Source organism: Pantherophis guttatus, unplaced genomic scaffold (assembly GCF_059756535.1).
Source record: "Pantherophis guttatus breed Tessera unplaced genomic scaffold, ASM5975653v1 scaffold_20, whole genome shotgun sequence".
NCBI classification, from domain to species: Eukaryota; Metazoa; Chordata; class Lepidosauria; order Squamata; family Colubridae; genus Pantherophis; species Pantherophis guttatus.
This window is the reverse complement of record NW_028269835.1, coordinates 207,746-235,167: the sequence shown is the minus strand read 5'-3', so window position 1 is coordinate 235,167 and position 27,422 is coordinate 207,746. Positions and strand designations below refer to the sequence as shown.

Genomic DNA, 27,422 nt, shown 5'->3' with positions numbered 1-27,422 from the left:
AATAGAGATTTAGTTTACATGCTGTTATAATTTAGGATATTTTAAAACAAAATGATATGACACCAGATAAAGTATCAAAAATGTGGAAATATATCTCAAACCAATGCAGGAATTGTGAAAAGCATGGGGGAAACATTTTTATCATGCAGGGTGAATTTGTGAGAAATTCACAAGTTCACCCTGCATAGGATGAGTAGGAAATTGTAGATGCAAATTGACACAATAATGCAAAGAATTCGAAAGGTTAAAAATTGTGAAGAAACCAGAATTCCTTTTTATTGGGACTTCTGAGCAATGAATTGGAAAAGATTCATAGTGGATATTATAACTGTAGCAAGACTATTGAATACACAATGATGGAAAAATCATGGAATTCTCACAGTGGAGGACTAGACTACTAGAAAATGTAGATTTTGCATAAATAAAAAATTGTCTGTTAAAAAGAAAATCAAAAATTTGTTTTTTAAAAAAATCTTGGAACTTTTCTTCCTTTCTCTATTTTTTTCTTTCCTTTTTTGATTAATATTTCATTGTTTTTTTGGAGATTTGCAAATGCCTCCAAACCTCTCATCTTTAGATGGATTAAAAATACAATTGTTGAAAAAAACAGTTAATAACATGTTGCTTCCATTGATTATGTCCTTATACATTCATACTTTCAGGAAAGCATTAACAGAGTACTGGAAAATTCTATCCTTCCTTTTTGCAATCCAAGCGATCAACAAGAATCCCAACATTTTGTTCAATGTCACCCTGGGATACAACATCTATGACAATTATTTCAGACCACAAATGACCTCGGAGGCTTTGCTGGACCTGCTTTCGGAGGGGGAGGCCAATATTCCCAACTACAGCTGTGTAAGGCAGAGAAACACAGTAGCTGTCCTCAAAGGGGCTGATACTGACATCTCCTTCCAGATTTTGACCACGTTGGGAACCTACAAAATTCCACAGGTGTGTCTTTGTTGGGAAAACCATTTTTAGACATGCAACTTACAGCCAGACATCCTCTTTTGTAAAGGAAGAGCAAAGTTCTATTGTTGGAATTGCATGAAGAAAGGATGAAGGTTCTATCAAATGGCAGAGAAGGATCCGAGAAGACCATCCTCTCTCTGGTATACTCGTAATGCAGATTGTGCATCTCTGCTGGATATTTGCAACAGCCAAATGCTACACTGAAATGAAAAGAAAAGTAATGTAAGAGCAGAATAACCAGAGACTCCCTATAAAAGGTTCTTCATTGCAAGGAGTGGAACAATTCCTCCATTAGAATTGGATATTGTTTTAATGGTCTCAAAAATAAAGTTAACTTTTTTTCCCTTTTCGGATCAGTCACGGTTTTGATTCCCAGGTTGTGAGTGATGAAAATCCTTTCTTCTACCCAATGCTCCCTGCTGAAGGAGCCCAGTACCCAGGGATGGTGAAGCTGGTCCTCCATTTCAGGTGGACCTTGGTGGGTCTCCTTGCTCCAGACACTGAGAACGGACAAAGGTTCATGAGGAGGTTGACTTCCCTGCTGATCAGGAATGGCATCTGCCCAGTTTTATCACAAACCTTTTCGCCAGTTTCTTGGATTGTGAATATAGACTGGCCTTTATACCGCAGCTGGAGAAAGATGAATGTCTTTATTTATGGTGCAGACTTGACTTCATTCAGTGCAGGTGTTACACTTTTGGGTCAGGTATTTGCGAGTCTTATGGAGCCTCCTAGAGGAAAAATCCTGATCATCACAATCCGCTGGAACTTTATTATTTATTTTTCCCCAAAAAACTTTCCTGTTCGATACATCCATAGCATATTTTACTTTCCTATGATGAAAAACCAAATTCCAAAGTATGCTTGGCGTTTGAACCTTCATTCTTTTATGAGACACTTTTTAGAGACCTCCTTTCTTTGTTCCTACAACAATGACGCCTTTTCAGTGAAAGTCTGGAGATGGTGCAGGCAGAGAGAAGATCTGGAAGCTCTCATGGAAGATGAGATGGATGTAATCCTGACTGAGGATGACTATTTCATCTACAACACAATCTGGGCTGTGGCAAGGGCCTTAAACGCAGGGTATTCATCCAGATCTAGGAGGACATTTAAAGGTGGTAAAAACGTGAAAATTCCGAAGCTGAAGGCATGGCAGGTACTTATTTTCTATTGCATAGCTCTCCACAGCACTTGGGCATCAATGTTACAATTGTAACTATTCTGACAATAGTTTTATTTTATTGTATTGTGAAAAAATAATTAAATTAAATTCCAATTTTCCGTTGCTGTCTTTTCTGCAATTCATTTCACCCTATTCAATTCTTTTCCAATTTCTTTTTTCTTCCACCTCTTTCTTCTTGGATACTTTTTCTTACAATGAGGATCATTATCATTTGACCCAAAGTCTAAAAAAGTGTGCTGTGTATGTTGAACTGTCCAACAACTCTGACACTCTCATTTCCTGGGCTGCCCTTTTGCTCCAGGGTAGCCTTTACCCAGAGTGGATCTTATTCGTTGGCTAAGAATCCTTTTGATTTTCTTCTCTGGCTCAAAACTCTCTGTAGAATCACAGATAACAAAAGATCTCATCAAGCAGCAGCATATGGAGAACCCTCTTTGGGTTAAGAAGCTAAGCAACCTCCAGTGAGAAGATGAAGAGTTGGACTGAGAAAAAGTCACAAGAATGAAGAACGTTCCATAAAATAGTCCATAGATGTTCCATAAAATTGGAAGGAGATGACCTCAACTGGTACAAGATATCATATTTCAAAGGGAAGATCTGGGGGTCTCTTCTCCACACCAAGTGACCCATCTTCACCTCAATGCAGAGTTTCCTAAGCACAACCTACTAGTGAAGCAAAGGCCTCCTTACTCATCCTTAAAGCGAGCAAAGATTTTTCTCTTCCTATCTGTCCATTGACCTGTAAACTGGCTGTTTATGGCATTGTTTCTGTGTGGGGCATTTGATTTCATTTTGGCCTCATTGGTAGAATTCCTTCTGTGTTCTTGCATACAACATCCATTTCCTTTAAGGTTTTAACTTTGGGCCTCATTAGTTCACACTGGATGTTTCCTTTGCTTTGGTTACTTCCCATTGGTTTTCCAAACTTTGCAGTGACAACTAGGAATGGAAGATATAAAGAACATCCTTCACTCTCATTTCCCACATCATTCATGATCCTTCTAGCAAGATTTTTATTCTAGATTCCTCATACAGATCCTTCATGTCAGCTCAGATGGAGGAATTTTCGCAAAGAGCTTTCTATGTCATTATTAATTAATTATTAATTATTTCTATGTCATTATTAATTATTACTGATCTATGATCATTAGCCATGGTCAAGCCTATCTTCAAAAAGGGAGACCTCAGCCTAGTTGAAAATTACAGACCAATCTCATTGTGTTGCATCACCTGTAAAGTCATGGAATCAATTATAAACCAATCCATCACCCTCCACTTAGAGACAAACAACCTGCTTTCTAACAAGCAGTTTGTTTTCAGGAAAAAAATTGTCCTGTAATCTGCAACTCCTACACTGCAGAAACATTTGGACCACACAACTCGACCAGGTTAAAGCAATAGACGCAATTTACATAGACTTCTGCAAAGCCTTTGATTCAGTGGTACACGACAAATTACTGTTAAAACTAACCTCTTATGGCATTTCCGGATCCTTTCACAAGTGGATAGCCATGTTCCTGTCAAACAGGCAACAAGTAGTCAAAATATGGAGCTCTCTATCAAACCTTGCCCCAGTTGACAGTGGTGTCCCCCAAGGCAGTGTTTTAGGACTCATACTCTTTCTGCTTTACATAAATGACCTTTGCGATCATATTATAAATAGCTGCATCCTCTTTGCTGATGACATAAAACTATTTAACCTCACCGACAATACTTGCTGCCCTACAAAGCGACCTTGTCTATGTGTCAGAATGGTTGAACAGTTGGCAACTCCAAATCTCAACTAACAAATTCACTGTCTTATACATTGGCAAGAAATATCAGAACACCAAATACAAGCTGGGTGGATATGACTTCGTAGATGACCCTCACTCTGTCAAGGACTTAGGAGTACTCATCTTAAATGATCTAAGCCCCAGAGGTCACTGTAACAGCATAGCCAAATAGACATTAAGAGTTGTTAACCTAATTTTGTGAAGCTTCTTCTCCGGTAACACTATACTGCAAACTTGGACATACAAAACCTTTGCCAGACCAATCCTCGAATACAGTTCATCTGCCTGGAATCCACACTATATATTGGACATTAATACAATTGAATGAGTCCAGAGGTATTTTACGAGAAGAGTACTCCACTCCTCTACTCACAACAGAATACCTTATGCCACCAGGCTTAAAATTTTGGGCTTGGATAACCTTGAACTATGCAGCCTACTGTCTGACCTAAGCATAGTACAAAAAATTGTCTGCTACAACATCCTACCTGTCAACGACTACTTCAGCTTCAACTGCAATAATACACGGGGCAAACAATAGATACAAACACAAGGTAAACAACTCCAAACTTGATTGCAGAAAATACAACTTCAGCAACAGAGTGATCAATGCCTGGAATGCTCTACCTGATTCCGTTGTTACATCCTCAAACCCCCAAAACTTTAACCTTAAACTGTCTACTGTGGACCTCACCCCATTCCTAAGAGGAGGCCTGAGCACACCAATGTGCCTACCGTCCCTGTCCTACTGTCCCCATTTATTTGTACTGATTTCCTATATTCACGTGCACATTTATACTTATACAGTACCTGTTTATACATGTTTGACAAACTAGATAAATAAATAAAAATAAATAAATGTCCTGTTTAACATTGCCTGTTTTCTCTTCCATTCCAGCTTCATTCTTTCCTTCGAACCTCTCAGTTTCATAATAATTCCATCAATGGGGTATATTTGGATGAGAATGGAAAGTTGGTAGCAGATCTGGACATTGTGAACACGGTGATTTACTCCAATTTCTCTGTTAACAAAGTGGCAGTTGGGAGTCTAGAAAGAGTGGGATCCTTGGATTTCAAGTTGATGATGAACCAGAATGCTATTTCAAACATGGAAATGCTGAACAAGGTGAGGAAAAGACTTTATTAGGCTCTTTATGAAGGTCTTTCCAAGATGATTGCAGAATTGGAGCAGGGACAGACTTGGGATGTCATCTCAGTTTTCTCAGAAAGGAAACATCTTCCCGTTAGATGTTCAGGTGTCTATGAGAAAAATATCCTTAACTATTCCAGTTAACTGTTTATCAAACTTCTACCAGGAAGCTGGATTTATATCATGGGACAAAGTGATTGATTTTGTCAAAGCAGAAATCCATTCAACTTTCTTTTCAGTGGATACATTGAGAATTTAAAATAAAATTGTGGTGGGAGAGAAATTAGAAGAGAAGATAAATAGGCAAGTAGCAAGCAACCACATCAGTTTGAAGAGCTCTAAGTATCTTGAGGCTTTGAATTTAGCAAAGCTAAACCTAGAATTAGAGATCCCAAAACTTTTTCTTTTATCTATTTTAGGAAATAAAATAATCCATGTTGTGGATGTTATTTTTCCCCTCTTGCTGGCCAGCCCCTGCCTCCTTCCAGGTGTGTGGAAAGCTGTCCTCCTGGATTCATGAAGGTGGCTCAGGAAGGGAAGCCCATCTGCTGCTACAATTGTCGTCCTTGTGCAGAAGGATCCATCTCCACCATGGAAGGTGGGTGACAGCAAGAGAAAGGGGAAAATTTTGGGGAGGATCCTGAGATTCTCTATCAACATGCATTTTGAAAGGCTTGATGGGAGTGGATCCCAACTCTTTCAATCTTGATCAAGATATACATTTATGTCATAGTGAATTATAAGAATAGATCTTGGAGATTAATCTTGTATATATGGCAAGCAAACAGGGATAGAGATCATGGATAAAGATACAGGATTAGTGAAGGTTGAGTATAGTGACATCTCTTGCTCTTTATCTTTTACAACACATCTTCCACATTTAAAATTTCTATTTACTTCATTGCCCTGAATAGTGAGAGTTTTCAGATTCCAGAATATAATATTTGAACTTTGATTGGATTTTTGTAGGAGGATTGATCAGATTCTTGCATGTGTCCATGTCTGATGGGTATTTTGGGCAGACAGAGTTTCAGGTTGCAGCCACCTGCCTTTAATCAAAGGATGCTAAAGAAGTCTCACAGAATGTCGTTGATGTGTGCTTCATTCTACTTGCTGTTGGGGAGGGGGAGAGAGAGAGAGTTGGTAGCCTTATGTCATAATCCTTTGACTGCTCCATCTGTTCAGGTGGTGCCTTCTTTTGGTCAGCCTCAGGTGACTCCTGGGTTTATACTTCCTGAGTCTGACATTGCAGAAATTCTGCTGGAGGCTCTTCTTAAAGTAATTTTAGAATCATGCTCCATGAAGAGGAGGGGAAAGGAGAGTAGAGGAGGGGAGGGGAGGGGAGGAATCATGAATTGGGATTGAGCCAAACTTCCTTCTTGATGTTATTGGAAGATGTTCTTCTTTCTGATAATAAAAAAAATGAGGAATAGATTTTGATGTCCTCACTCCACATCCATCTCATCTTCAAGGGCCACTAAACCTGATGTTGGTTTCTCCATGGGAAAAGTAGCATTTATTCATTTCAGCTAGCATAAGCTACATTAAGCAATTATATTTACTTAATTCCACTATAGGCTGGATCGTATTGGTGCCTTAAAGCATTGACAAAAGGTTGGGCTTCAGTTTTCAAGAGATTTAGCAGTGAAAAGATAAAAAGATGGAACTGCTTCCTTTCTTCCTTTCTTCTTCCTTCTTCTCTCTCAACAAGTTCATCGATAAAATGATAACAATAAAAAAGAAAAAGAAATATTAGGATGTTCTAGCTGGAGAGAAATGAAGAAATATATTGATTTCAGCTACACACAATCATTCACACCAAAAATAAGTTTATACAAACAATGCATTTGATTAAATGACTATCAGCCACGCCCAGCCTCCAAACAGTTTCAGCTCCCATTGGCTGTCTTAGTTGCTATGCCTATTCATTGGCTGACCTCTTCCCAGACATGACTATTCTGACAAAGACATGTTAAAGGGAGATCCTACTTTTGCTCTTTTTCAGATGCAGAAGAATGTACCAAATGTCCAGAAGATCAACATCCAAACATCAATCGAGTTCACTGTATCCCCAGGATTGAAAATTATCTTTCTTATAAGGAAAATCTAGGAATCATCCTGACTTCCACTGCATTATTCCTCTCTTTAACCACAGGCTTTGGCTTGGGGGTCTTCATTAAATTCATGGAAACACCAATTGTCAAAGCCAACAACCGGGACCTCTCCTACATCCTCCTGGTCTCCCTCCTGCTTTCCATTTTGACTTCCTTCCTGTTCATTGGCCGGCCAAGGAAGGTGACCTGCCTCCTCAGACAAACAGCCTTCAGCATTGTCTTCTCACTTGCCATTTCTTCAATCTTGGCCAAAACCATCACAGTGGTGTTAGCCTTCTTGGCCACAAGACCAGGGAATAAAGTGCAGAGATGGTTGGGGAAGAGCTTGGCCAACTCCATTGTCCTTTCTTGTTCTGGTCTCCAAGCTCTCATCTGCAGCATCTGGTTGAGCACTTTCCCCCCATTCCCTGACTCTGACAAGAACTCCCAACTTAGAGAAATCATCCTACAATGCAATGAAGGTTCTGTCGCCATGTTTTATGTTGCCCTTGGGTACATGGGCTTCCTGTCTGCTGTCTGCTTCACGGTGGCTTTTCTGGCCAGGAATCTCCCTGGGGCCTTCAACGAAGCCAAGCTGATCTCCTTCAGCATGCTGGTCTTCTGCAGTGTCTGGGTGTCCTTTGTGCCTGCCTACCTGAGCACCAAAGGGAAGTACACGGTGGCTGTTCAGGTCTTCTCCATCTTGGCCTCCAGTGCTGCATTGCTGGGCTGCATTTTCATCCCTAAATGCTATATTATTATTTTTAGGCCAGATCTGAATATCAAAGAACATCTGATGTCAAAATAAAGCCAGAATTTTTCTTACTGGGCATGATAGATGGCAAATATGACAAAAATGTAACCTATTTAATACTGCATATACTTACAGTGGCAAGACTAGGATTTGCTCAAAAATGGAAGTGTAAAGAAATACCCTCAGAAGAAGAAGTGATACACAAAATCTGCAGCTGTCCAGAGATGGACAGACTTCCTTTAGAACTCAAAGACAGAAGTGAATCAACATACTATGAAGTCTGGAATAAATTTTATAATAGGTTACATAAGAGGAAGAGTGCCAAAAACAAGGGATAATGAATGTCTGGAAATGTATATATCAATGTATATCAATATATCAAAGTATATTGAATTTGTGAATGTAATATAGGTTTACTAAATATATGTATAGCTGTTTAGGAAGTAAAATACTGCATACTTGATATATAATGAAATAGGAGATATGTAAATTTGTATATAGATTAAGGAATATATTACTTATTAACTTGAATTTGAGGCAAATGTTAGAAACCAGAGGCGTTGAGCATTGTCCATTGTTTTATTTTTAAAACTAATAAAATATTTAATTTAAAAAGATACTTTTTTAAAAAAAATGACTCTTAGAAAGTCATTATTTTTCAGAAATGGCATTTAGTAGTCTCAATTAACAGGTTTTGACCATTTAAATATTTATTTATTGAACTTAGGTGCTTCCCGTTTTGCATAAGGATGACTCTTGGCAGTTTACAATCAATAAACACAGGATGAAACATCAAAACATTCAGAGAATAAATACTATCACTAATTTTTTTAAAAAAAATTGATAAAGACGGGAGGGGTGCATGGCTAAGACACTAAGGTTGTCGATCAGAAATGTCAGCAGTTTGGCGGTTCGAATCCCTAGTATAGATCTCCTGAGTGAGCAGGGAGTTAGACTAGATGACCTCCAAGGTCCCTTCCAACACTGTTAAAGATATCCCTCCTATAGCTAAAGCTACTCCTGTTCCTATTCTTCCGTATTTCTAAACAAACCAATAACAAAACACCAAATCTTATTTTTAGTCATGGTAATGTGGGTAAAATGAATATAAATGAGACTTTCCAGTAAGCAAATGGGGGCCACACACATTTAAGAAGCCTCCCATTAAGGAATGGGGCCTTGCAGCTCCTAGTGACCGTGGGAAGTTTTATCAGAATATTCCCATAGCAATTCCTGAATCTGAAGATGAAAATGTTTCTTATAACTAAGAAGAACATTTTTCTTTGCAGATACAGAAGGGCAAGAAGTAATCTGAGATTTCTTATATTATTATTCATGTATGCCTACCCCATTTTCTCCTCCTGTTTTGCATCATTTCGCCCCCTTTTCTCCAATGTATAAATATTTATATATGCTTATTAAACAAATGTATAAGCCTGCCACATTCACCTATAGATTCCACTGAGCAGCTTACAACTTTAACATTCACAATATAAAAAACTCATTAAAATCCCATACCAGTATGAGTAGGCTGTGAGTGTATGATGTGAGTGTATTCCTTTGTTTGAAGGAGTTTCTACTTTTTGGACAAGATCCACTCCCAGTATGTGCTGTGTAATAAACACTGCAGTCAGTCCTGATTGGCTGCTTTGGGTCCAGTGCAGTGGTGGGTTCCTCCCGGTTCGGCCCGGTTCTCCCGAGCCAGTAACAGTGACGATATGACATCACCAAACTGGTTCTGCCCCCCATCTCCCCTGCGTCCCTCCACCCCCCATGCCCCCCACCCCCCCATGTTATTCTTACCTTTTATTTGGCCCCACCCCCAATCTATCTTAGTCCTAGGGAGGTCACTGTTCCTCAGATAGGCGGGTGTGAATCCCTTCTTTTGAAATGGGACCCTGGAGTTCAGTCAGGGCTGTTGGTCACGTACCTCTCCCCCAGCTGCGTGGCCTCAGCCCTGCCCACGCTACTAGATGTCCTGGCCGAATTTGCGGTGGAACTCCCCAACCTTGTGGTTGTGGGAGACTTCAACCTGCTGTCGGCTGGTGAGACATCTGAGTCGGTGCAGGAGTTCATGGCCTCCATGATGGCCATGGACCTAACTCAGATTGTACAGGGCCCAACTCATATTGGAGGACACACACTCGATCTGATTTTTCTCTCTGGACAGTGGATAAATGACCGTGGGGAGGGGACTTTATCTATCGACCCTCTGTCATGGATCGATCATTCCCTCCTCAGGCTGGACTTTCCCACCGCCATCCCCTGCCACAGGGTATGGAACCAGTAAGATGGTTCCGCCCCAGGCGCCTGATGGAATCCGAAAGGTTCCTGAGGGAGCTTGGGTCATTTCCCGCCTCCTTAGCCCACGATTCATCTGAGGCCCTTGTGGCAGCCTGGGAACAGGCTGCAGTGGGGGCCCTGGATCGAATCGTGCCCTTGCGGCCTCTGATTCGACGCAGATCCTGGGCAGCTCCATGGTTCACCGTGGAGCTCAGGGAAATGAAGCATTGGAAAAGATGCCTGGAGGGTGGTTGGAGGTCCTCCCGATCCAAGTCCGACTGAACACAACTAAGAACCTATATTAGGTCTTATGTTGTGGCAATGGAAGTGGTGAAACATAATTATTTTGCCACTCTCATTGCATCTGTAGAAAACCGCCCAGCAGCCCTGTTTAGAGTGACCTGCTCCCTCCTTAATCAGGGAGTGAGGGAGGACCCCTTGCAGGGCCAAGCTGAAGATTTTGCAGTTTCTGCAAGATAAAATCACTCAGATTCGGACCAGGTTGGACTCTAACTGGACAAAGTCTGCTGGGGAGACTGGGGCTAGTCTTGATGGGGACATCTGGGTTGAGTTTGAGTTGAGATAGTTGGATGACGTGGACAGGATTATGGGTAGGCTGGGGTCCTCCGCATGTTTATTGGACCCTTGTCCCTCCTGGCTAGTTTCTGCAGCCAGAGAGGTGACTAGAGACTGGATCCAGGCTGTTGTCAACGCTTCATTAAAGAAAGGGGTCTTCCCCACTGCACTCAAAGAGGTGGTGGTTCAACCCCTCCTTAAGAAGCCTAGCCTGGATCCTGATGTTCTTAACAACTATCATCCAGTCTCCAACCTTTGCTTTTTAGCAAAGGTTGTTGAGTCCATGGTGGCGTAGCAATTCCCTCAATTCCTGGAGGAAACAGACTACCTCGATCCTTACAAATCTGGTTTCAGGCATGGTCACAGCACGAAAACGGCATTGGTCACCCTAGTAAATGATCTCTGGTGGGCCAGGGATGGGGTTTGTTCCTCCATCCTGGTCCTTCTTGACCTCTGAGCGGCTTTTGATACCATCGCCCATGGTATCTTGCTGCAGTGGCTCAGGGGGATAGGGATAGGAGGCACTGTTTTACAGTGGTTCTCCTCCTACCTCTCTGGTCGCTTGCAGGCTGTTTGGGTGGGGGGTCAGGGATCCTCCCAGAGGCCTCTCACTTGTGGGGTGCCTCAGGGATTGGTTCTCTCCCCTCTGCCCTTTAACATCTACATGAAACCGCTGGGTGAGATTATTCATGGTTTTGGCGTGAGGTATCATCAATATGCTGATGATACCCAGCTTTACATCTCCACCCCTGACCACCCTAGGGATGCCCTTTCCGTGATGTCCCACTGCCTGAAAGTGGTGCAGGTTTGGATGGGGAGGAACAGACTCAGACTCAATCCTTCCAAGACTGAGTGGCTGTGGATCCCGGCATCCCGGGATCTGGAGGTTCCATCTTTAGTGATCGGGGGAGAGACCCTTACTCCCTCTGATAGTGTTCACAACTTGGGTGTCCTCCTGGATTCTCGGCTGTCCTTGGATGATCATCTGATGGCAGTAACCAGGGGGGCCTTCGCACAGGTGTGTCTTGTGCACCAGTTGCGCCCTTTTCTAGACCGGGATGCCCTTGTCATGGTCACTCACGCCCTCATTACCTCTTGGTTGAACTACTGTAACACCCTCTACATGGGGCTGCCCTTGGGATGTGTCCAGAGGCTCCAACTAGTCCAGAACGCAGCCACACAGGTAATTACGGGGGCTTCTCGATACTCCCGTGTAACACCTCTCCTGTGTGAGCTGCACTGGCTGCCGGTGGCATTCCGGATTCATTTCAAGGTGCTGGTGCTTACCTATAAAGCCCTTCATGGCTTAGGCCCGGGGTACTTGCAGGACCATCTCCTGACGCTTTCCCATCATCCCGTGCGGTTTCACAGAGTGGGCCTCCTCAGGGTGCCGTCAGCCAAACAATGTTGGCTGAGGGCCCCCAGGAGGAGAGTGTTCTCTGTGGGAGCCCCGACCCTCTGGAATGGATTGCCCACCGAGCTCAGGACAGCCCCCGACCTCCTTTCCTTCCATCATGAGCTGAAGACGTGGCTCTTCCGTTAACTCAACTGATCCGTTGGGTTACACTGTTATAATTTTAAACTGTTTTAATTGGGGTGTTGATTTTAATTTTATGTTATTGTGATTTGTATTGGAAATTGTCATTTTGTAAGCCGCCTTGAGTCCCTCGGGAGAAAGGCGGCATATAAATTACAATAATAAATAAATAAATAAATAAATAAATAAACAAACAAACAAATAAATAAATAAATAAATAAATAAATAAATAAATAAATAAATAAATAAATAAATAAATAAATATTGCTGCCTCCTGAGTCCCAGCTGATAGCTAGAGGGAAAAAAACCTGTTTAAACTCTTGCCTCAGGGCTTCAAAGGGCTGTCCTACAGCTGATCAGTGTTAAAAGAAATTTTAAGTTCCTCTTTGTTTTTTCTCCAGCCTTCAAGAAAAATCTTTTTACTTTCCTTCTAATCCTCTTCACACCAATTATGGGTTTTTATTTCTTCTAATTTTTAAAGTTCTCCAAATATTTTTATCCAAAAGTCAATTTTCTTTTTGGGTTTTGTCACTTTAAATTTCTGCTCTACACTTAACATTAGATAGTGTTTAAATATACTGATTCCTTTCTTGGATATAGGAGACAGGAAGAAGTAACGTCTAAGTGTCAAAAACCTAGAGTTGTATCAAACTCGATAGCCCAAGGTGACCTTCCCCAGCAGTCTCTGGAGACAAGAGACCATGCTAAAGTGATGGCAACCTGATACCAAACATCAGTTTCCTTGATGTTGAACTATCTTCCTCCAGCATCCCTTTTGGGACATGTCTGACAAGGACTACAATCACTACAGAAGAGTGCCCTCAGTGGTGTGTCTGTGGTTTCCAAAACCATGTGTTTTTTTTCCCCAGCTACACCTGTGCACATGGAACCCCAGAAAAACATCAGGATCCCCGAGAGAAGTTGCTTCTCACTGTAATTATCTCCATCATGTTTCTTTGAGGCCTCTTTTGCTACTTCTCCATTGACTGCCTTTGATGTACACATCAGACTGGAGCGATATGCAAAGGATCTTGCATCTGGAAAGGATAAATGCCTTGCATTTGGCACAAGTTTTGGAACAGGCAAGGGATATTCTCTTGAATGTACCTTTCTCACCTTTCCAGGAATACCTCAGTTTGTCTCTGTCTCAATCAGGAAAGCCACTCATGCTTCCTTCTTGTGAAAGTGCCCCTTTTTCCTTCTAATTGTTTTTGTTGTTCTTGTTTAGAAACAGGAAGAAGATTGATTCAGCCCTATGATTTATGTATCTCCTACTTCTGATGCTGCTGGTGGTGCAGCCGGTCTCTGGGAGTCATAGAACGAGGTGCCCCCTGAGTTTGGAGCATCACAATGGAAAGAAACCAAGAAGCTTTTACAAGCCAGGAGACCATTTCATTAGTATAATCACCTCTGTAACAGAAATAGTCAATAGAACATTTCCTTTCAACACAGCTCCTTATAGTCAGACTTACTGGTAAGTCATTCAAAGTTATGGAGTTTCATTCCTTCCATTTGTAGTTCTAACACTCTTCTTCTTTCCTTCATATTTAAGTTGCTCTATATCTATATATTAGTCAGGAACTGACTAATTTCTTGAAGCATTTTGATTTCCATGGCTTCTCTTTTTTGTCTTATAATATCTTGTGGAAGAGGCTCAAATCCAAAGACGGGACAGAAAGTATAAACCTGAAAAAAAGTCCACATTATTTTTCCTCACCCTGTCCAATTCTGAATTCATGACTTTTATTTACTGACTTTGATTTAAAGTAGTGATGGTTGTAGATCCCCCTGCCCAGCTCATTTCCATATTTTTATAACCGCTCATTGGTATTGGAGTCTTCATACGAACAGAGGATGACTTGTTTTTAGAATGGCCTTTTTATGTTCCATTATGTAGTATCCTTGTCGTTGTATGATGGTTCTGATGAAAATGAGTACTGCTACAAATAATGACATATTTGTGATTCTTACCCTCGTGGAGAATATCCCCATCCCATATTTCCAACAGTCATTAAAATTAAATATTAATGGGTGACTGTAATTTATCTCTGGTTTTGAATGAATAGTCATAAGACTCAATAGAATAGTGTAGAAAAACAGAAATGTTTTTTTGAATTGTTTTTTTTAAAAAATTGATTTATATGCCGCCCTTCTCCGGCGAGTCAGGGCGGCTTACAATGCGTTAAGCAATAGCCTTCATACTTTTGTATATTTATACAAAGTCAGCTTATTGCCCCCACAAACTGGGTCCTCAGTTTACCTACCTTAGAAAGGATGGAAGGCTGAGTCAACCTTGAGCCTGGCGAGATTCGAACCTGCAGTAATTGCAGGCAGCTGGTCTTAATAACAGGGTGCTTTAGACCACTGTACTACCAAGGCTCTTCTTGTTGATGGTAACGATGATGGCTTGCATGTGTTTTTTACACTAGGGGAAATGCTGATATGGGTAGACTCCTACACTTCATTTTTGCCATTCAAATCATGAACAAGAATCCCCAGCTCCTGCAAAATCTCACACTCGGCTACAACATCCATGACAACCATCTGGACCCAACTGGCACTTCAGATGCACTGATGGACATTCTCTCTACTGGAGAAGCCAACGTCCCCAACTACAGCTGTGGAAGGAAGGACCAGATTTTGGCTGTTCTTGATGCAGCTCACAGGGACTTCTCCATCCAGATGTCAACATTAGTAGGCACCTACAAAGTCCCACAGGTTTCTATGTGTGTTTCTCTAACTGGTAGCATGAAAAGGGTGGTAGTGGGTGAACAATAGATCGAACCATATCTTCTCTATAGAAATCAAGAGCTGCTTTTCACTATGGCCATTGTAAGTGTCATGGTTGGGGACTGAGATATACAGTGGGGAAGGGAGTAGGATCAAAGCAGCCATATCCTCTGATTTCTATGGCTTTGATGGCTTCTGAAGCACAGTTGTGGAGGTGAGGAATGCCTCTGTGACCGGTAAAAGAGCCTTCTGTACAATGGGAAAGTGAGGCAGTGATGGGAAGCTAATATTTTATACATGATCTTATCTGAAACAATAACATTTTAAACAGTGAACAAATCCCAGATTTGTCAGAAGAGTCAATGAATTCTCTTACCCCCTGTTGACAAAACATGCACAGTATGTCCCATATACCCATCGTGACCACTAGCATTAATTGGCCACTTTATTAAACAATGACAATCATTTTAGCCAACATGTCAAAGTCCTTCCTTGAAAAAAATAAAAACAGGCTTTAGGAAGAGTGACACTACTATTGATAATTCAGCTTCCTTAACCCTAATTACTAAATTATACAAGCCAAGATTACCCCCACCCACCCACCCACACACACACACAAACATGGAGCTGACATTTGGATTATCAGATGCCACTTCTAGAATAAATAAAATCACAGCATCTGAGACGTATCTTGAGAGTAGATAAAAAGACTTCAGCTTTTGCTCTAAGGGATGAATTTGTAATTTATACAATTTGATCTTTGTCTAATTCATGATGTAAACTTAAAGCTATCAAAACTGGCGGGCTCCAAACATTGTGTCTCTTACAACATGCAAAACTTCAGTTAAAGACCTCTTGGATTATACAAGTAATAAAGTACGTAAGGAATTGTGGTCTCCCTGTCTCTTGTACAACTGGAGATTAAGCGGGAAAGATTGCTTCACAAAGAATCTGGGATATCAAAGCAGACAAATATATATAAATCCTCAGTAAGTTTGGCACATTGAAATGGATGAGCCGCTACAAAGAGATCTTCCAAATTGCCAATAATTTCAACACAAAAATGAATAAACATTTCAGGGTGGTTTTTACTTAAGCAAGATTTGAGCAGCTTGATACAATAGTTAAATACGGAAGATTAAACCTAAGCCCTTACAATGAACATAGACGACACATCAAATCTATTATTTGAAAGTCAGTTGTATAAGAAAGAGAGTGAGATCAGTATTTAGGACCAAACATTATAGCAATGTCCTGTTGAGACCCATATGGTAAAACAGCATATTTCCTATATCAGTTCAGACCTGCATATCTGGGTCTGATATCAATAAATTGTAGGGGTGATGCAGAAATATGATTTGTCTATTCTTATTTTTTTTTACTTAATATATTTTTAACTCAATGATTATGTTCAGCCATGTTAATGTTCCACATTTTGTCTCCTTTATCTTGATATGGCATATGTAATAACAATAAACTATTCTAAAATGATCATAACAACCAAATTGGATTCATTAAAAGCTAATATTTTGGACTTGATAGAACATCAATCATAACATTGAAATAGTTACATTTTCAGATGACCTATGGAATTGTTTCAGAGGCTCTGAGTGATAAAAGGCAATTCCCTTTTTTCCACTGGATGCTCCCCAAAGAAGGGATCCAGTACCCAGCAATTCTCCAACTGCTCCTCCATTTCAGATGGACCTTGATTGGACTTTTTGTTTTGGACACAGAGAAGGGAGAGAATTTTATTAGAACTTTTACTCCAAAGCTTGTCAAGAATGGAATTTGTGTCGTTGTATCACAACTATTATCTACAACTGAACATACAGAATCCCTCAGGAATGCCATCTCTAAGTGGAGGCAAGTCAATGTTTTTATTCACCTCACAGAATATACTTCCCTTTTGGACAGAATTCTTCTTTTCCATTCAGCACTTGAAGGTTTGCCAGGACCCACTGAAGGGAAAGTCTGGATCACCACAACCTTGGGGATATTGTCAGTGATTAGACTTGGCAGATTTTACAAGTATGTCCATAGTATTTGGAACTTTAATTTTCAGGAGGAAAAAAGCCCAAAAGATAATTCCTTTGAACCAGATCTCTTTGTAGGACGCCAATTTATACATCAGTCTTTTCACTGTTCTTTTTCAAATAATGTTTTTTCTGTCAAAGGCCGGAGAAGATGCACTGAGAAAGCACCACTGGCGACCCAAGACAAAAGAAATGGGATCCAGATCCCAAATCAAATCTTTCTTCACAGTGTCATTAAGACTCTGGCTCATGCCTTGAATGCTGCATATTCCTCCAGATCCAGGAGGAGAAGGAAGGAGGACAAAGAGATGTTGGGGACTACAAGGCTACAGCCATGGCAGGTAAGGGGTCCATGAAACTTAGTTCCTTTGGAGAAGGAATCTCAAGGAGAAGGAAGTGAAGCAGCTGAACCTTCCCGTGCTACAAAAGGCTAACAGGATTAGACAATTTAATCTTTAAGGAGATAATGATTCATATAGTAGGCACCATGACAGATATATTTTGATATGAACAAACTGCTAATTGTAAAAGGGATGTGTGCATTTTTAAATCAATTCATGTGTATATTGGTTTGTGATTAACATCATAGAATTTGAAATTCATAAATTTGAAGGAGACCCTGAGACCATCTAGCCCAACACTTCCTCTCTGCAGAAATCCCATCTAAATCTTCTCTGATGGAGATCTGCTCTGTCTTTGTATAAAGATAATCAGTGAATAGAGACTGAACTTTTCTGGTTTCCTGGCTCAGTTCTGAAACTTCCCCTTCTTTTAGGATGGTTTTTAAGTAGAAGATTGTGGGATGGGGGAGAGAGGCTTCCTAGGGAATGCTCAGATAAAAAACTGAGATTCTTATGGATGCATTTCTTGTTTTCCATGAGCATTAGACTGCTGATTTATATTCCATTGGCAATGAACTACTATCTTGACATCATTTTCACAAATATTATCAAATTTGCTATCCTTCACCCTTCTCCCTGTGCATCATTAATGACATTATCATCAAATTAATTATATGATTCTTATCAAAAGTCAGGTATGGATTGTCTGGATTTTACTTATTTCTTTCTCAGAATTCATAAATATTTTTTCTGGAAAATTGGTATTTTTTTTTAAAAAAAGAAGAGATCAAGCCAGTTTATTCTAACAGTTGGTATAAATCTTGCATAACATAATCATGATTTATCTTTTTAAATCTTTTTTAATGAAAATATTGAAGAAGAGATAGCAAAGTAGTTGTTCAAAAGTTTTATGAGAACCATTGAAAATTATTTGAGTACAATTTTTAAGATAGCTTTTATCCATTTAATTATCATATCATCCATCCCTAATTTAACTGGATTACTAATCAACAGTTCAGAAAAATGTTTAATACTTTGCTGAAATCAAGTTATATTACTAGCATTCCCGCAATCTATAAAGGAAGTGTAACAACTTGTGGGAATGAGCTTGGCTGATCAGGCAGAGATGCTTCCTATGGAATGATCCTGCATAAAGGGCAGAGAAAGAAACTGAGAAAGGATCCTCCCTAAATTTTCAGGTTGTAAAGAGATTTGTATTTTCAGAATTGGAAGATTTTGTTAATGTAGCCTTACAGTAAAATAGGATTAGTTCATCTCCTTTGGACAACCAGTGCTTTCTGGTAATCACCCTGGTAATTTGAGTGAGTGAAAAATTCCTTTATTAGGGTTTATGTTTTGTTTTTTGTTCAATTTATCTCTTAAATGCTGTAGAATGTTCCCTATAAATTGATAAATTTTCTCAATTATTTATTTGGTTAATATATATATAATTACAAATATTGCCAAACCTTTGTTTTACTCTTTTAAAGATAGTAGCAATATTATCTCAACTAAGATGTTTGCAAGTTAGAAAGATGGAGAAGAAAGATTCAAATGTGAAAAGATTATGTGCGATAAGTAATCAAGATTTCTACTGTTAAAACTCATGGATGTTTCCATTCTAGTTCCATCCCTTTCTAGAGAGGAATGGGTTTTGTAATTTTTCTCAAAAGAATATGTACTTGGATCAAAATGGAGATGTAGCAGCAGACCTGAACATTATAAATTGGGTGGTTTTCACCAAGAAGGATCCCCTCCAAGAACAACTGGGGAGTTTTGAAAGACAGAGGCTTATTATCAATGAAGATGTGCTTTCACAGCTAAAGTTGCTCAACAAGGTGGGTAAAACATTGCCAAACTTTCTTTATTTCCAAAGCTTTAGCACCCATATCAAGTTGACTAAGCCTAGTCACCAAGGTGGGTGACCTTCACTGAGCATGCAATGGAGAGTGTAGAAGGCTTACACTTTTCTTAGATGGCTGGGGAGACTTCAGTACTATCCCCAAAGATATTTTCCAGATCCTGTAATACGGAACCCTGTTTTATTCTCATTCAGCCATGTCCAACATGGGATGCTGAGTGACTACTTTAAGACACAGATCGTGGCCCCTTGGTCTCCCCTCAATAATCCGCTATCTCCATAAAACTGGTGATACAGTCCCTCAAGTGCTTTAGATTGTGGTTCCCATAGTCTTAGATTCGTTTGTTTCTTACCTACAAATTTGCAAAGAAGAAGGCAATTTTGTTGACTAGTGCCCAAGTTTAGTTTTGGACTGAATTCAATGAAAATGAATCAAGAGTGGACGGGAATCTTTTGGTCCCAGTAAGAAATAAGTTTTGGCACCAGGATTCAGCTTGTCTGGGTTGGAGACAGTGCTAATATTTAAGGAATTTTCCCTTTTTCTCTTAACTGGGAGATGGTTTTGAATTACTTTCAAAGGGGAATAGCTTTGCAATATTTTATATAGTCTAGAAGAAACCTTTCTAGAACATACTGGTTTTTTTCTTCATCATAATTTTAATCTATTTTAAAAAGTCTAATGGAATAAAATTTAAAAATTTTAGTATTAGTTTATTCTAACACTGAATACCAATAGACCACCATACCGTAAAGTCATGGCTATATGAAGAATAGAGGAATGATGTTAATACAGACATAATGATGAACCCACTGGTTGCAATGTACAACTTAATTTTTTTCTCAATTCCATCACTCCAGTCTTCATTAAATAGAAAAGTCCTTTCTTGAAATATTACGCCAGAAACAAAAGGGAAGAACTAAATGAAGAATCTGTCAATAATTGTATTTCCTGCAACTGTTTGAAACTTGTTAGAGATTTCATACTTTCCTGTGTGAAGCTCAGAGACTCCTTGTCTAATATTCAGGTTGACCCACAATTTTCCAAAACACATTTTCCTTGGCATTCCTTGTTTTTCTTCTTAGTCTCTGCCTGAGTCCAAATGTGTGGAAAATTGTCATCCTGGATTTGGGAAACGGGCTCGGGAAGGAGAGCCAGTTTGCTGCTATGACTGTGTTCCTTGTCCAGAGGGGACCATCTCCACTCAGGAAGGTGGGTGACACCAGAAGTAATGCTATCGGATATAGACAGAGCATTTCAATCAATATGCTTTTAATAGAGACAGATTTAAATTTGACTATTTTATTGTTGTTCTTTGTTTCTCAACAATTTGTTCTATAATGGGAGAAATAAGAACAAGATCTTGAAGGGTGAGGTAGGAAGAGATAGAAAAACATGATAGATTCAGCAAGATTACTTCTGCCAGAGAAAATCTATCTTCTACTTGTCACTTTTGAAGTGTCCTTCAAATATTAGCTTTCTTAGGAACAACTGATTTGTTGAAATTTGAAGAATGGCTTCAGGTCAGTGGTTCCTTCTCACCCAAACCAAAAGGTCAAAAGGTACAATAATCAACCAACCAATCAGCCATTGGTCTTTTAAAAAAATCATAGAGCCACATAAGCTGAAAATGGAAGGACCATAGAGGCAGAGAGGATTGGTTCAATGGACAAGAGAAATTCAAACAGGAGACTCAGCATAAAATCCATTGAGAGCATAAGAGTGTGAGAGGAGGCAGGTAAACTAAATTTACCATAAATTGGAATAAAATATGCCTCTTTCCTCTCCAGTGCTCTAATTTTCCATGTTATAGTTTAAGAGATAAAACACTGATATTATTTGTAGACCAGTTCTACAGTCCCAGGTTCTGCATATCCACCATCATGGAGTCCTTGGAAGGATTGCTGTTGGGCCTTCCCACTTCTTCTAATCTTTCCAATTTTCTCAGTTGTTTAATAAAATACAATTACCACATGAACAAAATAGGAATATAGTTGTGTTTCTGAAAGGAAAAAAAAAGCTTTATACACACTGTTGGGGATTAGAAGGAATCAAACCTATCATGATTGAGGGGAAAAAGAGAATTAATTTTAAAAAACCAATCTAGATTATATCCATTGATACCACTGTGGAGCACATTCATTCTTTAAAACAGTTATCATATCTAGAATGGAAATTTAATAATATAATAATTTAATATTTAAATTTATATACCGCCCTTCTCCCGAAGGACTCAGGGCGGTGAACAGCCAGAAGTAAAAAACATCAAATACAAAATATAAAAACAATTTAAAAATGAATTAAACAATTTGGCCTGACAGTTAAAATCCCCCATTAAAAATCCAAATTAAAATACACAATTGGAGAGATTACGCCAGCCCGAATTGATGAAATAAAAAGGTTTTGAGGGCCCGATGGAAAGTATGTAAGTCCGGAATCATCCATATCTCCGGGGGGAGCTCGTTCCAGAGGGCAGGTGCTCCCACAGAGAAAGCTCTCCCCCTGGGGACCACCAGTTGGCATTGTTTGGCCGACGGCACCCAGAGGCGCCCCTCTCTGTGGGAGTGTACTGGCCGGTGGGAGGCTCTCGGTGGCTGAAGGTGATCCCGTAAATATCCCGGTCCTAAGCCATGGAGTGCTCTAAAGGTGGTCACCAACACCTTGAATCGCACCCGGAGGACCACCAGGAGCCAGTGCAGCTCACGCAGGAGAAGTGTTACATGGGAGCACCATGACACTCCCATAATCACCCGCGCAGCCGCATTCTGGACCATTGGAGCCTCCAGGTGCTCTTCAAGGGGAGCCCAATGTAGAGAGCATTGGAGTAGTCCAGACGGGAAGTGACGAGGGCATGAGTGACCGTGAGTAAGGAGTCCCGATCCAGAAAGGGACACAAAGAAATATATGTCTTCTCCTCCTCCTCCTCCTCCTCCTCCTCCTCCTCCTCCTCCTCCTCCTCCTCCTCCTTCTTCTTCTCACTATTAGAAATGAAATATCTGGCAGAGACAGATAAAGGACTCTATTTCTCTTCTTAAATTAGGAATTAATCACTTTGTTTAAATAAAATTATTTATTATTTATCAAATTTAGATGTCCATTCAGCTCGCACAAAGCAGCTCTGGGTGACTTACAACCAAGAGTAAACATGTTTTTTTCAAAGTACATGTTCTGCATTTTATCATATGTAACACCTAGAAGTATTATTTTTTGCAATGTTTTTATTTTTATTTTTCATTGTTTAAAAGCTTTAAAAAACATTGCAAAAAAAAAAAAGAATACTTGTAGATGTTACATATGATAAAACCAGCACATTGGACCATGTTATTAGGAGACTCCCAAGTCTAAACTTGATCGTTTTGTTGTTCTTTGTTCTCAACAATTTGTTCCATAATGGGAGGAATAAGAACAAGATCTTGAAGGGTGAAGTAGGAAAAGATAGAAAGACATGGTAGATTGAGCAAGGTTGAAATGTCCTTCAAATATTACCTTTGTTTGGAACATCTGAATCAGTGGTGAAATGCTATCGGTTTGCACCGGTTCTGGTAAAAAAAAAAAGCTACCGGTTCGTCTGAACCAATATTTCCAATGATCAGCTCTGCCGTGCAATTTAAAATCGCTAGAAAGCAGGAAAGCTTTCTGAATCTAAATTGCATGGCACAGCTGATTCCCCTCCCTCACTGTTCTACTTACCTTCACAAGCCTCCTTTTGGTGCGTATTGCACATGGGTGCATGTGCAGTGTGTGTTTGGTGGGCACTGCACATATGCATACAGCGCACATTTGTCACACATGGCGCATGCACGGCCAGTGAACCGGTAGCAAACTGGTTCAGATTTCACCACTGATCTGAATTCTTTGAAACCTGAAGAATGAATGAATGAAGAATGAATGAATGAATGAATGAATAACTTTATTATCATTGTACGTGTATACACAGTATACCCATACAACGAAATTCACTTAACAGCCAAAGATCAACACACATAACTATCCCCAAACACACTCCCACCCACCACAATTCCCCACCCCTAAACAACCCAAACATCCATACAACGGAATGGTTTCAGGTCAATGGTTCCTGCTCATCCAAACCAACTTTACCAGAAATTTTAAAAGATTTAAAAAAACATTGCAAAAAAAGAATACTTGTAGAGGTTACATACAATAAAACCAACATATAGAACTGTGTTACTGGGAGATTCCCAAGTCTGTTGAAAAAAAGCCTCAAGGGTTGCAGCTAATCTCACCTTGGAGTTAGTTTGTGGGTCCAGCCCAACACTGGGACTGTTTGGCCCAGCACCATTTGAACCAAAAATCCCACTGAGAGGGAACTGGAGTTCAGGACTCTATTTCCACACATTCTGCAGTAAGGATGGATGCTCTGACCAAATCCAAATGCTGATGTTTCACAAACTGTTTTTATAGTTTTTATGAAATATTTCCTAGTTGTATTTCCATGAAAACTAAATTGATGTAATATTAAAGAAATATTGGAATTTATTTTCCTCAGATGTGGAAAAATGCACCAAGTGTCCAGATGAACAATATCCAACCAAGAACAGAGTCCGGTGTATCCCCAAAGTTATAACCTTCCTGTCTTACGAAGAACATCTGGGCATCATCCTGGTCTCCTTTGCCCTGCTTTTGTTCCTAACCACAGGCCTCATTTTAATCATATTCCTTAAATACATAGAGACTCCTATTGTCAAAGCAAACAACCGGGACCTCTCCTACATACTCTTGGTATCCCTGCTGTTTTGCTTCCTGTCTTCTTTTCTCTTTATTGGCCAACCAAGGAAAGCCACCTGCCTTCTCCGACAAACCATGTTCAGCATAGTCTTCTCAGTAGCTGTGTCTTCTGTGTTGGCCAAAACAATCACAGTGGTACTGGCATTCTTGGCCACAAAACCAGGGAACAGGGTGAGGAGATGGTTGGGGAAGAGCTTGGCCAACTCCATCATTCTTTTTTGTTCTGCTGTCCAGATGTTTATCTGTGCCATGTGGCTGGGAGTTTCTCCTCCATTCCCTGATTCTGACCTGCACTCCCAGCCTGGAGAGATCATCCTTCAGTGCAATGAAGGCTCGGTCACCATGTTTTATGTTGTCCTCAGTTACATGGGTTTCCTTGCTGCCATTTGCTTCATAGTAGCTTTCCTGGCCAGGAACCTGCCTGGGGCCTTCAACGAAGCCAAGATGATCACCTTCAGCATGCTGGTCTTCTGTAGTGTCTGGGTCTCTTTCCTGCCCACCTACTTGAGCACTAAAGGAAAATTCATGGTGGCCGTGCAGGTCTTCTCCATCTTGGCCTCCAGTGCTGGGCTTCTGGGATGCATCTTCTTCCCCAAGTGCTACATTATCATCCTGAGACCAGATCTAAACACAAAGGAGCATCTGATGATAAAAATAGGGAACTGATAATAAAATTGTTTCTTAGACTCATAACATGTAATTTTTCATTGTGGTTATTATTGGACTTCTTTGCTTCCTTTGCATCTGTTTGAGAATTAAGATTATTTAAAACCAATGCAAATAAAACATATGAGTGTAAGATTAATGAAATAAAAACACAAACAATCATCAAACAGTAAACTAATTAATCATTAAAATTGTTATGCAGCCAGGGAAGAACAGGATAAGAAATAAGATAGTTGTATTAAGATAAAATGGCTGAAGAGAAGAGACAAGATTCCCTAAACAGAAAGGGAAGGATTCTTTGGCCTTGGATGGGATGAATATGGAAATCTAAGTCTGTTTGAATATGTCCTCTTTCTCTCTATGAGTTTCTCTCTAAAGTAAGGGATGGAAACAGAGCTGAAGAGATCATCCTGCAGTGCAATGAAGTCTCTGTCACAATGTTTTATGTTGTCCTCAGCTACATGGGTTTCAAGGACATTCAGATGACCCCCAGTTACAGGACTCTGTATGACCTTTTCTAGTTTATCTGCTGGTGTTAGGTGCCATCATAAGTCCTTGTTGGGACCTCAGAATTCCATGACCTCAATGTTGAGTCATCACTCTCCCAACACTCTTTCTGGACATGTCCCAAAAGGAGACACCCCACTGCAAAAAGTATTGGTGAGGTTCAACACCTTCTATGCAGTCTTGATTTAGGAAAGAAAGAAGAAAACATCCTGAGACCAGATTTGTCTCTTATCCACATGGTTCTCTGGTCCCCAAAAGGGAAGCTTTCAGCAATGTTCCATGAATGGGAAATGAATCTATGAATGAAAATGGTAGGAGAGCATTCTTTATTCAGAGTTAAGTAAGGAGCTTCAAGTAGAGACCATTTTCTCCAGAAGATACCTAGAGGTCAACTATCTTTGCCACATCAGATCAAAGGGAAAAGGTTGGAAGTTAACATTCTGATCCCTGTTGAGTGTTAGGTGACCATGTACAGGTCAGTGTCAGGAGACTTCATGATGACATTCCTTTTTGGGCCAGCCCAAAAGATTCTAAGGTTTGGTCTATTTATCTCTCTCTCCAAATACTTTCAAAGTTGGCTAAATCAAAGATGACTTGATGCACGTTTTTGTTATCAGAAATATCTTATCATGGAATATCTCATGAACTCATCAGTGCAATGGAGCCCTTTTATGTTTGAGTGTGTGTGTGTGTGTGTACACACACACACACACACACACACACACACAGAGAGAGAGAGAGAGAGAGAGAGAGAGAGAGAGAGAGAGAGAGAGAGAGAGAGAGAGAAAGAGAGAGAAGAATTTCCTCTTTGTCTATCACTCTTCTTGCTATTTGTCAAAGAGAAAACTCATCTCAAGTCATTATCTTCAATCTCTCTTTCCACATGTTAACTCACAGGATCCATGCTGTCTGACATAATGAGACTGGTGTAAGGCTTGGCCTATTGCTCTCACACATATCCTCTAAATAGCAATAGCTTTTAGCACTAGCACTTAGATTTATATACCGCTTCACAGTGCTTTACATCCCTCTCTAAGCATTTTACAGAGTCTGCAGATTGCCCCCAACAATCTGAGTCCTCATCTTTCCAACCTAGGAAGGATGGAAGCCTGAGTCAACCTTGAGCCTAGTGAGATTTGAACTGCCAAATTGAAGGCAGCCAGCAGTCAGCAGATATAGGCTGCAGTGCTGCACTCTAACCACTGCGCCACCGTGGCTCATAGGTTGATTTCCGGTTATGGTTATAAAATCAGATACTTTAATGTTTGCCCAGATTGGACTCCTATTCCCCCAAATTCCCACAATCTAGAGGCCAACTGAAGAATCATCCTTGGGTTCTTCTATCATGTTTGTCCTCTGTGTCCATTAGAACTCCAGCACACAGATGGGCATGGAAGGGACAACTGAGACTCTGCTTGCAATACACCTGTTGTACTCTATGAAGGAGGTTCTCTTAATCCATGGAGGAGAATCTGCAAAAGGTTGAAACCATGTAAACTACATGAAATGTGGAATGACATTCAGTCATGGTGGTGATCCTTTCAGATAAAGAAGCCATGCAGAAGAATACAGGAATACAGAGTTTAACAGGGGATTAGGAAGAATTAGAATATTAGTCAGTATACAGGAAGGGGATATGGCAGATAATACCAAGACATGGATGAAAGGGGAAAGGGGAAAGGTCCAAGCATGCCTATCTCCTTGGTACATACAAAAATATCCCAATACCCAATATCTCCAACTTACATCTGTGGATATGTGGAAAGTCCTTCCATTTAAATTTAACTGATTTGAGTTTTAATGGAGATAAATTGTGGAGTGAATTCTTTGCATTAAAGTCTCTCGGGGAATAACTCTTTAAATCAAAACTGTGAAAAATTCTAAAGGTCAAGGAGGTAATATATGTCTGAGATGTTTGCTGATTGATTGATCAGGTGCCTTGACCATCAGCAGCTAAATATATAGATTTTCTCCAGGATCATCTGTCTTTATCGTAACCATTTTGTTCCCTCAGGACAGGGGTGGGTTCTAAATATGTTTACTACCGGTTCTGTGGGTTTGGCTTATTTTGTGGGCGTGGCTTGATGTTCATGTGACAATTATTTAGGATTTAGCAGAGGTACTGGTCTACCAGGTTTTTAACTGCTTGCAGAGCTGTACCGATCTACACATTTATTTTTGCAGGCACTGGTCTACTCATTTGTTTTC

At 40.1% G+C, this 27,422-nt stretch overlaps 1 protein-coding gene across 1 annotated transcript; it reads left to right on the top strand.

Annotated features, from left to right (window-relative positions):
* The first annotated feature begins 1,969 nt into the window (after positions 1 to 1,969).
* Positions 1,970 to 24,730, top strand: LOC132709100 (vomeronasal type-2 receptor 26-like). Its single transcript, XM_087881428.1, has 6 exons — positions 1,970 to 2,131; positions 4,832 to 5,059; positions 9,840 to 9,975; positions 10,296 to 10,417; positions 20,378 to 20,504; positions 23,803 to 24,730. The coding sequence occupies exons 1-6, from the start codon at positions 1,970 to 1,972 to the stop codon at positions 24,705 to 24,707; spliced, it is 1,680 nt and encodes a 559-aa protein (XP_087737554.1). The 3' UTR covers positions 24,708 to 24,730.
* Positions 24,731 to 27,422: the final 2,692 nt, after the last annotated feature.

Coding starts and splice junctions, on each gene's coding strand:
- LOC132709100 (XM_087881428.1), top strand. CDS start 1,970: ATGGAAGATGAGATGGATGTAATCCTGACTGAGGATGACTATTTCATC. Junction 9,976..10,295: donor CTTCAACCTGCTGTCGGCTG/GTGAGACATCTG, acceptor CCGCCTCCTTAG/CCCACGATTCATCTGAGGCC. Junction 10,418..20,377: donor GGGCAGCTCCATGGTTCACC/GTGGAGCTCAGG, acceptor TTTTCTTCTTAG/TCTCTGCCTGAGTCCAAATG.